The sequence below is a fragment of the Leptodactylus fuscus genome, chromosome 3 (genome assembly GCF_031893055.1).
Source record: "Leptodactylus fuscus isolate aLepFus1 chromosome 3, aLepFus1.hap2, whole genome shotgun sequence".
Taxonomy (NCBI): domain Eukaryota; kingdom Metazoa; phylum Chordata; class Amphibia; order Anura; family Leptodactylidae; genus Leptodactylus; species Leptodactylus fuscus.
Window position 1 is genome coordinate 41,825,972 of NC_134267.1, and position 14,238 is coordinate 41,840,209.

Below are 14,238 nucleotides of genomic sequence, written 5' to 3' on the forward strand. Positions count from 1 at the left end.
CCCATTGACTTCAATGATATTTTTACACGTGTAAAAATACGCCTGTAAAATGTCATTGAAGTCAATGGGAGTCTTATTTTTACACGTGTATTTTGCAAAAAATACACGCGTGTTTACTCTGTGTGAAGGCTCCCTAACATGATATTCTGTGTAGACGTACTTGCACTGATGAGGAGCAGCATTTCCACCTCTCATACAAAGACATAGCTTGTGAAAATTCCAAAAAAAAAAAAACCAAAAAAAGTTCATACAAGTTTGTCAAAAATAATGTAATTTACAAAAATGCCACTGTGGCCTGATACAATAGTTAGTCGTGATTATCTTTTTCATATCTTCACAATGGTAGAAATTCCCAGGTCTGTGATGGTCCTCGTGCTCAAGCACCATGAAAGAGAAATTTCTGCATGATGTGTATTCTGACGTCTGTGCATGATAATTTATCACACAATGTGGTGAGGCAGATCTGAAGGAAAAATACATAACGTCTTTAGTTACCTTGAACAGGTAGATAGCATTTGTTATATACTAATAATAATTTTATTCATATAGCGCCAACATATCCCACAGCACCTTTACAAGTCCAAGGGTATATGAACAGTATTTGACATTACAATGTGAGGGCCCGTGCACACGGAGTTTACGTGCGCGCATTTTAACATACATATGGAATACACATGAAAAAATTGCAGTCCCATTGACTTCAATTAAATTTTTTACGCATCACGTTTTTTGGCGCGTTTTTTTACACGTGTAAAAATTTCCATTGAAGTCAATGGGACTGCTATTTTTACACGTGTATTATGCTAAAATGCACTCACGTAAACTCCGTGTGCACAGGCCCTGACAAAGAAACGCATCAAACAATAGGAGTGAGAGCCCAGCTTGCAAGAGCTTACAATCCTCGAGGAAACTGAACCAAAATGATCTGTATTTTTGGATGTAAGTAAATGGTCTCTATTATCTATACTCGACTACCCACTCAATCACAGAATGAAGAACATAATCAACAAAGTTTAGCCACGTGACATATGACAAGTACCAAGTATGCCATCAAACAAAGATACGCTTGTTTTTATGAAAAGTGGTGACTGCCTCAAGTTCATGGAAGCTCGTTGTACTTCACACATCAAAGGTCATTAGACCGAAACGTCCCTGCTTAATATTGGATCAATTATTCATTTATACCGAAATACCGTTTTTTTCCATGGCGCATCAACCTATGTTAACGTCACAATAAATAAATTCATCACTGAATCAAGAGTGTGCAGCAGATCATTTCTTTTTTGGATACTGACGGGGTCGGAGGACCCATTTTCTGCTTGCACCTCAATCCAACATATGAGTGTGCGGTTCCACTGTTTTCTTACATTTATACGTTGTCTCCAAATATTTGTCTATAGACTTATTTGGCATACACATAGAGATGATGGAATGAATACAGTTGAATTGACTTCATGGGTGCACTATAGATATCTGGTGGCATACATCTGTCATTTTACCTTAGATTGTTCCTAGGGTGTATTACATGGGCCTAGTATCAGCATTTAACCACAGGCCAATGCATACAATCATGTCTCACAAATAGCTCCATGACGTTGGTAACACAGCTCCTGTTTACATGAGAATATACTGCAGGCAAGTGAGTATTTTTTGATTGGATCAGCCAAAAAAGAATATTTGTGCATTTGTTGGCTGATAAGGGGGCAATGTTTCCATGTGCAAATGATCTGATGAATGAGCCTTGACTCTTCTTCCCAATCTCACATATCCGATATGATCTACACCTTAAAATTAGTGGCGAAGGATATGAAACTTACTAGTTCTTCTTTGTTTCCCATGCTACTGCATCTCGTTCCCGGATTCCATGTATTCCAGCCCATTCATTGGATTTATAGTAAACTGTTCACAAGACAAATTGGAAACATAATATGTTATGTTGTAGGATGACAGTGCATCAATGTACAAAGTGAGGCAAATAACCTAATACTAAGCAGTTGGCTTAGTTTCCAACAAAAAATTCTCAAATTTCGTTTGTTTTTTTTTGGCGCATGGTGTTACATATTAGATCTCGCCCCCTAACAGCAAATACACACCTTATTGCATTAGTCCCACCCACTTGTAATACACTGTCTATCAATAAGTATTTGGACACCTGTGGTAGAATAGAAAAACAACATTTATTGCTATACAATAGTTGGTAGAACCAGCAGATGCTTCCTTACGGGTGGTATTGATGGACACAATACTCCCGGATGCCTGGTGACACTCCTGGTGTAGGTGAGCCATCAGTTGGGTGCGGTTTCTCTGGCCAGCACCCGTCGGTCCCTATCTCCCAGTTTCGGAGGTCTGACAACTCAGGGCACATTCTGACAATTACCGTTCACCTTCTACTTCGTAATCACATAGGCCACTGTCTATTTTGGGTAATTCAGTTCGCTTGCTATGTCCCTTAAGGATCGACCATTTCTGTGGTACCCCACAATTACCCCTTTCTCGAAATCGGACAACCCTGCACTTCGTGACATCTTGCATGCGACTAATGCCAATGCTGTTTCCTATTTAACGGCAGAAGGCGTGACGTACATCGCGACCACAGATATCTTCATTTGCATGAGTGTCCAAATACTTACTGGTAGACAGTGTACTAGACACAAACTGTTAGAAAGTGTCTATAGCACTTTGAAAAGGTGGGATCCCTGCCGATCAGCTAATTTCAGCAGCTGCTGTACACAAAACAAGAGTCAGAAGAAGATGGCCGCAACTCAGCTACAATACAAGTCAAGTCAATGGGAGTTGCACTGTAGTAAGAGCTTTCTGCTTCTGGCTATGTTCTCTGTATATCGGCTGCTGTGATCTGATAATAATGAAACAGCCCACAGATCACTGGCCTGAGAATACACTTTAATATACAAATGAGGTCTACAAGTGCTCAGGCTTTCCTTCACAATCCCGCCCCTTCAGTGATGTACTGTATGACAGTGACGTCAGACAACAATTCAGCAAGGGGCACGGAAGAGAGCCAGAGCACTTGCCATTTCATTTACATATTCTTGCATTGGTCAGTATCAATAAAGGTATATCTGCTTATGTGCTGCATTCTCCTACCAGCCATTGTAAGTAGTTGAATAAAATAGTTACCTTCTAAAACTGGGGGAAATCTTCTGCTCATTGTCTGTCGGAAATCTGATGGAAGGCAAGCACAAGAGAGAACTATTCCTAGCATCCTACTTTCTCTTACCACAAAAGCATTAGTAATATAGCCTGTATATAAATGTATACGAGATGGCAACAAATATATATGGATATCTAGTATTTAGAAAAACATGGTAGAGCTTCATCATAGCCTTCCTTCTATGTGACTTTATATGGCCATAACATATGTGCAATTTGTGTTACGGTCATTACCTTCCTTTCTATGTACTGAGTGAATTAACCACAGCAATGTTACTATAGGAATATCTTGTCATGATTAACCAGAAGACATAGAAGTCCAGGAAAGCTTTTATTTCAGAACCAATAAACCACACAGAGGCAATGTTAGCAGGTAAAGAGGACCTGGTCACGTCTTGCTCAGAACTTTCAAATCCGTTTTGATCTTACTCCGGAATGGGTGATTTTTAAAATCTTATCTATGCTTGATATATGGCCAGTGCGACTAGGAAAAGTATCTTGATAAACCTGACCTCAGTACCTTACGTTGGTTGTCTCAACAGGGAAGCATCTGTTTTGTATGGATTGGCTTAACACAATGCTATACTAGCTGGTACCCACGACTTCGTCTGCGGTGATTGTAGCATTGGGTATATACAGGCGCGGGTAAGGTTTTCGTACTGTGTATAAGGTATGGGATATGAAATGTAACTTTGTATCTTGTTTTTGCTGTAATTCAGACAATACTGAGACTTTTGTGTTGAAGTTAATTTGTATTTGAGCTGCTATATATACGGTGTTGTGAGAAACTTTACATAATGACTTTGGGACAGAAGTATTTGAAGTTAACCCTTTCCCGCCGATGGCATTTTTTGATTTTCGTTTTTGACTCCCCTCCCTCTAAACCCCATAACTTTTTTATTTCTCCGCTCCCAGAGCCATATGAGGTCTTAATTTTTCCTGGGACAAATTTTTCTTCATGATGCCACCATTATTTATTCTATATAATGTACTGGGAAGCAGGGAAAAAATTCAGAATGGGGTGGATTTGAAGAAAAAATGCATTTCTGCGACTTTCTTACGGGCTTTGGTTTTACGGTGTTCACTGTGCAACCAAAATGACATGTCCCCTATATTCTGTGTTTCCTTACGATTCTGGGGATACCAAATTTATATGGTTTTATTTACATTTTGACCCCTTAAAAAAAATCCAAAACTGTGTTTAAAATTTTTCTTTTGAAAAGTCGCCATATTCCGACAGCCGTAACTTTTTTATACGTGCATGTACGGGGATGTATATGGCGTCTTTTTTTGCGGGGCCGGGTGTACTTTGTAGTTCTACCATTTTCGGGAAATGTTATTGCTTTGATCACGTTTTATTCAAATTTTTATCAGAATCAAAACAGTGAAAAAACAGCGGTTTGGCACTTTTGACCATTTTTCGCTACAGCATTTACCGAACAGGAAAAATATTTGTATAGCTTTGTAGAGCGGGCGATTTCGGACGTGGGGATACCTAACATGTATGTGTTTCACAGTTTAAGTACTTTTATATGTGTTCTAGGGAAAAGGGGGTGATTTGAATTCTTAATCCTTTTTATTTTTTTTTTTACTTTTTTTTAAAAAAAATTTTTGCATTTATTAGACCGCCTAGGGGTATTGACATGGGTGGGGGGTGTCGCGGATTGTCAGAGCGGTGGGGGTCGGCAAACATGGCTGCTCCGGAGCGTTAAAGAGAGCCTCCTGGAGTATCGTTAAGGTGAGGGGCAAAGTGGTAAAGTATATGTATATGAGATTGTGTGGGGTTAGGGGCGAGGCTGTAGAGGGCAATATGAATTTTGGGGCTTGCTATGGTCCAAAGTGTGTGAGATTGCAGAGATGGTGGTGTGAGTTTGTGTTTTGTGGGGGTCCTGGCACAAACGTATGTGCGCTATTGTGACGAAAAGTAGCCTATTGTTTAATCGGGTGTATTAACTATGTTTGTGGAAAATTTCAGCTGAATCGGTCGAGCGGTTTTTCCGTGATTGAGGAACAAACATCCGAACATGCAAACATCCAAACACACAAACCCACAAACTCACAAACTTTCACATTTATAATATTAATAGGATAACTTCATGTTAGCAAAGCAATTTTTTCCATTCTTGACTGTTTTAGATATACAGTGTGGTATTCTCTGAAATTACACATGGCCAACCACCTATCCCTTTGGTGTATTGGCAAATACAGTGATAGCGACATGGGGAGGGGTACAATGTTCACTGGTGGTTTGCTTTGATCTGTATCCAAGGAAAACAGCAGCGCTCCAGGAGTTTCAAACAAAACTGGTGAAATTTATTCCATATATAAGCGACGTTTCAGCTCCACTGAAGCCTTTGTGAAGTGTGGACTGTGTATATGAACCTAAAGTGTGTCCATGAATGGTGTTAGCTGTGGCTCATTGAAAGAGAAAACTCTGATACACATCACAGTGTGGATACACACAGGGTGATTTATCAGCTTCTGCTTTCCAACCAGAATATTTGCGTTTACTCAAAGCAAGGAAAGATCTTGAATTAGAGGAATTGAAATAAAATATAGAAAAAAAAAAAGTTGAATGACAGGTTATATACCTTTAAGGGCAGGTTCACACCTGTGCCCAGTCTCCGCTTTAGCCAATCCGGCGGGTTTCCGTCTTCTGCCCTGAGAAACTGGACAGGGGACTGAAACCCGGCGGTCAGTTTTCAAACCCATTCACTTGAATGCGTTTGTAAAGTGACCGCCCGTGAGCGTCTTCTTTCAGTCTGCGGCGACAGTTTTTTTTTTTTTTTTTTTTTTTAGCCGGACTCAAAGTCGGACATGCAAGACTTTCTGTCCCGCTATAAAAAATGTTTTTGCCGCGGACAGGCAGAAGATGAACACGGGCGGTCACTTTGTAAACCCATTGAAGTGAATGGGTTTGAAAACTGACCGCCGAGTTTCTGTCCCCTGTCCAGTTTCTGTATGAAAACCCGTCAAATTGGCTAAAGCGGAGACCGGGTGCAGGTGTGAACCCGCCCTATATATGACATGTATGGGCAATGCAAAGCAGATTAACTAGTAAAGAGTTTGTATGGGATAACCACTTTTTTTTCTTTTTTTTAAATATGAGGCCAGGGAAAGTGAAAAAAAACTTCTAAATACTCCCCTGTGCCCGATGCTCTGGTGTCTCCCAGTGCAGTCCGGTCCTGCTGCTCCAGCGTTTTCTTCTGGTGGAATTTCCTTCTGCACTAAGACATCCCATGTCCCTTTCCTTAGGTCACTAACTGGTCTTAGTGGTCACATGCGGCGGGGACTTCCACAGGATGAAAACACCAGAGCAACAGGATCAGACCGCACTAGGAGACACTGGGGACAAACCAGTATGTTTTGGGGTTTTTTCACCTATTATCCCAAATAACCCCTTTAGGCTGTATTCACACAGAGTAACGGCAGGCGTTTTTTGTGTGTTTTTTGCACATAGCGCCGCGTTAACGCCGCGTATACGCCGGGCAACGCCACCGCTAAATAGCGCGGCGTTAACGCGGCGTATACGCGGCGTTAACGCGGCGCTACGCGGCGTAAACGCGGCGCTATGTGCAAAAAACACACAAAAAACGCCTGGCGTTACTCTGTGTGAATACAGCCTTAAGGTGGAGAAACAACTTGTACAAAACTGTAAGGAACCTGACCTTGGCTCGAGTCCATTTTGAAGTAGAGCATGTATGCACCGGCAAGGCCAGCCAGTTCGAGAGCTAACACACCCTTCACAAACTTGCTGTTAAGTTTCACCTGTTGGTAAGAAAACAGATGAAGATGAGAAATGACATCATGTGAAGTGAAACGATTAGCCCCTAGTAAGTGGTAGTGATATATATATATATATATATATATATATATATATATATATATATACTGAGCGTGCCTGGCATCTGTGCTACCTACAGATGTAGCAGAGGTAACCTGAACATCTGCAAATGGTTAAACTGCTGCAAAGTGTTATCAGAGAAGACAACAGAAAAGTTATTGAAGAAAAGTCATCTATACTTCAGCTCTTCAGCATGGGAATCTTGGAAAGTTTATTATGATGCTTATTACTGAAATACACCATGCCTGATCATTCTTTTCCATGAAGCAAGGTTGTTGACTTTGCCTGACATTTAGGCCTAATAAAGATGAATGTTGAAGAAAAGCGGACATTAAAGACAAAGGCAAGGTCTGCTTTTTTTCTGCGGCCATGTTACATCTGTGTGGCATCAGTTTTCATTGATCTCTTAGACCTGAGTCTATTGAAATTGAGTCCCTGAAATTGGGCAAAAAATACGGCTTGACTTATTATTTGACAGCCTGTTATAATGAACAAAAAAAAAAAAAAATGGACACGTGAAAAAACATAAGGAGAAATATAATGTGTATTTGCAGTAGAATCCACGTAAGAAACTGGACTTCTGCCATGAATCCACACATGAACTAGACCTGTTCAACAGAACTAATGGTGGCTACCCACCACAATTCTTGTGTCAAGCGGAGACATGTCACATCTTTTCCTTCTCCACTGCGGACTTCAAATCCATGGTCATATTTAAGAAAGAATTGCTCCTGCAGGTGCCAAGTTCTCTGGATTTCTATATAAGACGTGGACACCATTATGTGACAAAAAGGAGCGCATATCTGCCACTGTACAAATTAACAGCAAATCTCTGACAGAACTTAGGACTGCCTTTGAGGCCTCAAAATCAGCTTCAAGTTTATCTGTGTGAACATCACCTAAGGCCGTGCTCACATCTGCATCACAGTTTCTATTTGGAGACTCTGTCACAGTGACTGCTAAAAGTTTCCAGATGAACAAGTGCTGGAGGTTCAATTCTGGGAATTTCAGTTTATAACAAAAGACACCGCCAGATCAATTTATAGTCAAAGGGATCTATCGGTGTCTGCTGTTTCAGCAGTCCATATGTCCATTGTTCTGGTCCATCACCCTTGCACAGATGTGAACATACCCTAAGTGGTAATTCAACCATTGTGCAGTTGTGATTTCTGGGGGAGGTAATAGGAGGGGTAAGGGGGTGATGGGGCATCAGTTTATTTTGAAATTCCAAATCTTAGAGGCTATGAGGTAATAGTTCTGTGGGTAACACAAAGCAATGCAAAGCTGTCCCAGGTCAGGTACTGGAAACAGAGCAGGAAGAATAAAACAATGGCTGCCTCCTTTTCAGGCTCACATCAGTTTCCCAGGGAACCAGTCCCTAAACACTCACCATTATAAATACCTGAAGGTCTACCTGGGTCACGACATTAGCTCATGTACTCTCCTGCAAACACCATTGCAGTTACTGGCAAGTAAACTTGCAAGGAAATCCGTATCTACAGCGCAGCTTATAGGCAGTGGAGTTGCCCTTATCTAAGATGGCTGCGGTGATTGTGTAGACGGTGATGAGGTGGTGCCGGCGTGTCGAGATCTATTGACGTCATCTGCTGGCGAACACTGCTTCCGGGAGGTGGGGCCTGTATGTGACAGCAGAAGTGTAAGCAGAAGCGGGGGGGCTTACAGCAGAATAATACGGTAACGACCACCTGAGCGGAGGGGTAAGTGGGGGGCATGTGAGGGGTATATGGGCAGAGTCTAGTGCGTGGGGTGTAGGGGAACTGATCAAAGGCTATCTATCTAATCCTATGTTATCAATGATAATGCCCATCTACTATATATATTATATCTAATAATCTGCTACATATTATCTTATATCTGTATATCTCATATTATCTAACATATATATAATCTATGGTAATGTCCGTCTACTATATATATATTATATCTAATAATCTGCTACATATTATCTATCGGTTATACATTCTATCTGTGTATCTCATATTATCTAACTAGTGTATAATCTATCTATGATAATGTCCATACATAAGATACAAAGATTATATTTTATATTCCATATCCACTGGCTCATACGTTCCATATACTATCTATCTATCTATCTATCTATCTATCTATCTATCTATCTAATATCTAACAATCTGCTACATATCCTTCTCTTCTACAGTCTATCTGTATATCTTGTATTATCTAACTAGTATATAATCTATGATATTGTCCACCTGCTAAATATATTTATATATAATATCTAACAATCTGCTGCCTACTATCTATCTGTTATACATCTGTGTATCTAATATTTTCTAATTACAATATAATATGATTTTTACTTCTTACTTTATATCTTATTTTCCATCTGAATCCTTTGCCAATCAATCTTTGTATAACTTATATAATCTGTACGTTGAGCTGTAATATTATTTCCTATTTTATATCTGTTACCGATGTATATACATATATATGTGCTATCTATTATATTTCTCAGTCTACTATGTATAATATATGATCTGCCTGGTATATATTCTATCTATGTATGTCATTGTGTAACTACTACTGGTAAATAATCTGTCACACTGAAAGGCCCAGATTTACTACTGTGATAACAACTAGGCACTGGCTTACACATGGTACACCATTGGCGCAGTGTCTTGGCACGTCTAGTAGAGACAAAACATGTTTCGATTTGCTAGGCAAGTGGGTGTGGATTCTTAGAAAAATGGGAATAGCTTAAATGTGCCAAAAATGCATCAAAATTTTATCGGAAAAAGTAAACCAACTAAAAGGTGGTATAACCTTAGATAAAGATCATCCATATCTATAGACTGCTTGTGTAAGGTTACACTTGGATAACTATTAGTAAATCTGGGCTGTTGTTGCCAGTACGGTGTGTGCGGAATTATCCTTTTTTTATTACCCAATTCTTGTTTTGTTTCTGGGCCTTGTAGTTACTCTGTAACTGATCAGAGATATATTTGGGGATATTTATGAAGACGGGTGTATTCATATCTGTGGCGGTAGAGCTGTGTTATTTCTGACATGACACATACCTATTCATAAATGTAATGGCTCCTACACTTGGCTGTCTTCGTGTGCTGAAATCTACGCCATTTTGTAACTGGAGTAGTTCACTTTGCCAGTAAATGTTATAAATTATATAAATTTATGTAAATTAATAATAATTCTTTTCATTAAGTTGTTAGTAAATGGGGATTTCATCATATATTACCCTGATGACTATTGTCAGTAACAGCAGCCTGTTTACGGCTGAGGCCCCACATTGCGGAATCGCTGCTATTTTTGTTGAGGTTTTTTGAGGCCAAAGCCAAGAATGGCTACAAAAGGAATAGGGAATATATAGGAAGTCCTTATACTACTACCTTCTCCTCAGTCCTCTCCTGGCTTTGGCTCAAAAAACTGCAACAAAATAAGCTGCGTTTCTGCAACGTGGGGCTTTAGCCTAATGGTACTGTGAAGCGTTTTAGATGCACCTTGTCGCTCTTCAGATCAGGCTGCTGCTCTTTTTTTCCCTCATACTTTGCACTGCAATCAAATGCATAAAAACTTATATCCATGACTGTAAAGAAAGATCAATGGTAAATGCAAGTGACAATCTCCAGTGGAGTAAAATATCAAAGAATTGCCAGACCTTGAGCCAGATGAGCTCATGAAATCAGCAGGGAGTGCATTGAAGATATATATGAAAGGGGTTTTCCTACACACAGCTCCTGTGGATATGGGATAAGGTTCTGTTTGCTGAGGATCCAACCCCTAGGCTTCCTCCATTCATGTGAACAAGGGTCCTTTGTCTGTCATCTAAATAGAGTGTCGTTTGTGCATGCACGCTGCTGCTTCATTCATCTCTATAGAACTGGCATGGATAGCTGAGCACATTGCATCGCTGTCCGTAGCAGAGAGAGACTTATATTGTGGTAAATGGTAGGAGTTCCAAGTATTCAGACCCCCAATGATTATAAATGGATCCCCTTAAAGTTGTTTATGACCAGCACTATAGCACGGGTTAAAGGGGTTGTGTTATTAAGGCATTGGTTCCCACATGATCCTTCTTTGAGCTGCTTTATGTAAGAATTACATAGTAGAATATACATGTGCATACATATGCTATAAATGTATATGTCGTTTTTGCCTCTTTCGCATGACAGCATTTGTGCGCCAAAGCCAGAAGTAGCACAGAAACAGAGAAAAAATATCCTGGAAAGATTTGCACCTGTTCTGTGTTTTGGATTTTCTCCTGGTTATGGCTTACAAATACTGGTCCAATATTGCCAAATACCAACTGTGTGAAGTAGTCTGAAACTGAGAATGGGCACCATTTTTATGGAGATCTGACCAGGGGCAGAAGGCAGAGAGCATTTTCTACAGAATAGAAATAACTTCGTATATCTGTCTCTTTTTTTTTTTTTTTCTACAGGGCATAGTGGATATCCCAAAGTTTGGACTTGCACAGATCATAATATGATAGCATAGTGTTAAAGGGGCTCTATCATTGGGAAAACTCATTTTTACCTAATCACATACTTGCATAGCCTTTAGAAAGGCTCTTTCACACCTACCTTTTGTATGTAAATTGCCTCAGTAGATTTTGAATAATTCCGTTTTTATTCATATGCTAATTAGGTTCTCGGTGCACCCCGGAAGTCTCTTCGTGCACTGTCTCCTGTATATACAGCACAGGCTGCTGCTGACTCCTCCTCCCTGATCTCACACATAGCACACAGTATAGAGAGAGGAGAGCTGTCTGACAACTTCCTGTGCACCAAGGAGCCTAATTAGCATATGAATAAATACAGACTTATTCAAAATCTACTGAGGCAATCTACATACTAAAGGTAGGCGTGGAATAGTCTTTATAAAGGCTGTACAAGCATGTGATTAGTTAAAAATGACTTTTTCCAATGATAGAGCCCCTTTAATTCATAACATTATATGCTGGAAAACCAAAAGCTGCCCTTACCTATTAGATTAATGTTAGTAGATTCTGCTGAGCCTCTATTGCATATGTGGATCTCCTGATATTAAATGAGAAAAAACTTGTTGGATTTGATTGTATATTATTGATAGCTGTAGGGAGTTGAATTGTAACTATATCATACTGATGTTGCTGCGTTGTATAGCACTGTGTACTCTTATATGCAGTCTAATGTATATTACGCCATAAGTAAGATCTAGGATAAGGTTGTGTGCATGAACCATTATTGATTATCTTATTCTGTCAATAATTTCCCTTCAGAGGGGTTTTCAGCAGCTGTTATCCTACAACCATGGAGCTCGCCCACAGCTTGTTACTGAAAGAAGATGCTCTGGCTCAGGTTACAGAGGCTAAAAAATCCGTCTTTATCTTTGAATGGCTGCGCTTCCTGGACAAAGTGCTCATAGCTGCAAATAAGGTAAATCTACAATTCTGCTTATGGCTATGTATGTCAAAAAAGGTGTCCAGTTTGCAAGTGCCATACCAGTATTTTGGGACAGAGAAGATTCAGACACAGGTAGTGGACTAACACAGTTGTACTAGTATATACCTTTGGTCTAGTTGTCAAGAAAATAAAATTTGATGCCGTATACAAATAACTGCATGTGCTCTGTGGGTGGTCCCGCGCCAGACAAGTGCAAAGGCTATCCTCACGTAATCCTGTATGGTGTCTCTCAAACTCTTCATTGCAAGCTCCAAAGTCATACTGCCCTGCAGTGAAATTGTATACACATATAGAGTACTCTGCATCGCGGTACTGCACATGCTCAGTGCTTTGTTCTCTGTGAGTGTGATGTCAGACATAGGACACCAGAGAAGAACCTGAGTCTTTCACAGGGTTAGGACTGCTCACTGCATCAAATGTTATCGTCTCTGAGATTGGACCTCTATTCAGGGGCATTGTCACTGTTCTAGTCCACTACCTGATGCTGCTGCAGTTCATTTCATAGGCAAGACGGAGCTTGGACTATGTTTAAATGTGGTTCTCCTAAAAAATATGTCTGCATTGGAGGCTGGATGAAGTCTCAGAGTCTATCAGACACCATAGCAATTGCTCAACATAGCTCTTTATTGACAATGGAGTCACTCGGGATCTGTTATTATGTCATTACCCTCGTCTGCTTTTATCATTTCTGTTCTTCTTTTCCTGTGACGGACCAGAAGAAAGGAAAGAATGAATGGAAACACCAATGGAAATGTATTATAATGAAAGGCGCTACACTATAAACCTGCTATATCAAAAGAGTATTTCATAGTGGAAATATTGCTATTTTAAAAATGATTAAAATATTGATAGACTTTTATACAGATGTTTTAAGTAGGGATGGGTGATTCGGCCTAAAAATAAAATCTAGATTTTTTTTTTCAAGCTTATAGGCGATTCTCCATTTTAATTGATTTTCTTGTTTTTTTCCGACAAAAAAAAAAAAAAGTGTACAACGAACAGGTATATTTGATGTAGACTCCCTCGTCCTATCACCCAATTAGTGACTGTAGTGTAGAAATTGTCAATGAGGGCTCGTGGTTGGAGGAGCCAATAAGCAATATATCTGACTCAGGGCTAACATCGATTTCATGATTCTGATTAAAATTGTGTTTGTGCCGATCCTAGTTCAATGTATTAAAAAAGCAGCTATGTAGTGGACCCTACAGCCTCCTATATAGAATGATTGCAGTATATTGAATATAGAATGATTGCAGTATATTGAATATAGAATGATTGGGTATATTGCTGGAATTACTCAGGACACATTCTTGATAATACCTGTTTCACTCCTAGACCGACATCAAGGAAAACCAGAAAAAGCTTGTGGAGCAGCTGACCGGACTCATAAGTAGTTCTCCTGGGCCACCCACACGCAAACTGCTAGCCAAGAATCTTGCTACTCTCTACAGTATTGGAGATACCTACACTGTATTCCAGACACTTGACAAGTGCAATGAAATGATCAAGAGCAAAGATGACACTGCTGCCTACCTACCAACAAAACTGTAAGTCTTCCACCATTGCATGCGTTGTTGGATTTGGAAGACTGGCAGGGCTGTGGCCAGTATCACTTTTTTTTTGTTGTTTTTTTTTTTTTTACATTTTTTTAACCAGTCAGAGTTTTTATGATCTGTATCATGTCTTTTCAAAGCCAAACCAGCGCAGCTACTATATAAGTCAGGAGAAAGTAAGCATCACTATCCTAATCATTAGTAGGGTTGTGTAGTGTACAGA

General features: G+C 39.8%; 2 protein-coding genes across 4 annotated transcripts in view; one reads left to right on the top strand and one right to left on the bottom strand.

The window, feature by feature from the left end:
- Positions 1-248: 248 nt before the first annotated feature.
- On the bottom strand, positions 249-8,548 carry CEBPZOS (CEBPZ opposite strand). Of its 2 annotated transcripts, XM_075266557.1 has the most exons (5): positions 8,406-8,548; positions 6,840-6,939; positions 3,139-3,183; positions 1,818-1,899; positions 249-463 (listed from the first exon to the last, which is right to left on the bottom strand). In XM_075266557.1, coding segments are annotated over exons 1-5 (231 nt in total). In that variant the 5' UTR covers positions 8,409-8,548; the 3' UTR covers positions 249-462. The 2 variants fall into 2 exon arrangements, with proteins under 2 accessions (XP_075122658.1, XP_075122659.1); XM_075266558.1 differs by lacking the exon at positions 249-463 and having other exon boundaries at positions 1,817-1,899.
- A 99-nt stretch (positions 8,549-8,647) lies between these two features.
- The window catches only part of HEATR5B (HEAT repeat containing 5B), a 43,489-nt gene continuing 37,898 nt past the window's right edge, over positions 8,648-14,238 (top strand). Inside the window, exons 1-3 of one of the 2 annotated variants that reach the window (XM_075267459.1) lie at positions 8,648-8,733; positions 12,279-12,435; positions 13,798-14,009. In XM_075267459.1, coding sequence (XP_075123560.1) covers positions 12,310-12,435; positions 13,798-14,009 — 338 coding nt within the window. In that variant the 5' untranslated portion in view covers positions 8,648-8,733; positions 12,279-12,309. The remainder of the gene's footprint in view (positions 8,734-12,278; positions 12,436-13,797; positions 14,010-14,238) is intronic. The other variant, XM_075267460.1, reaches the window with a different exon arrangement.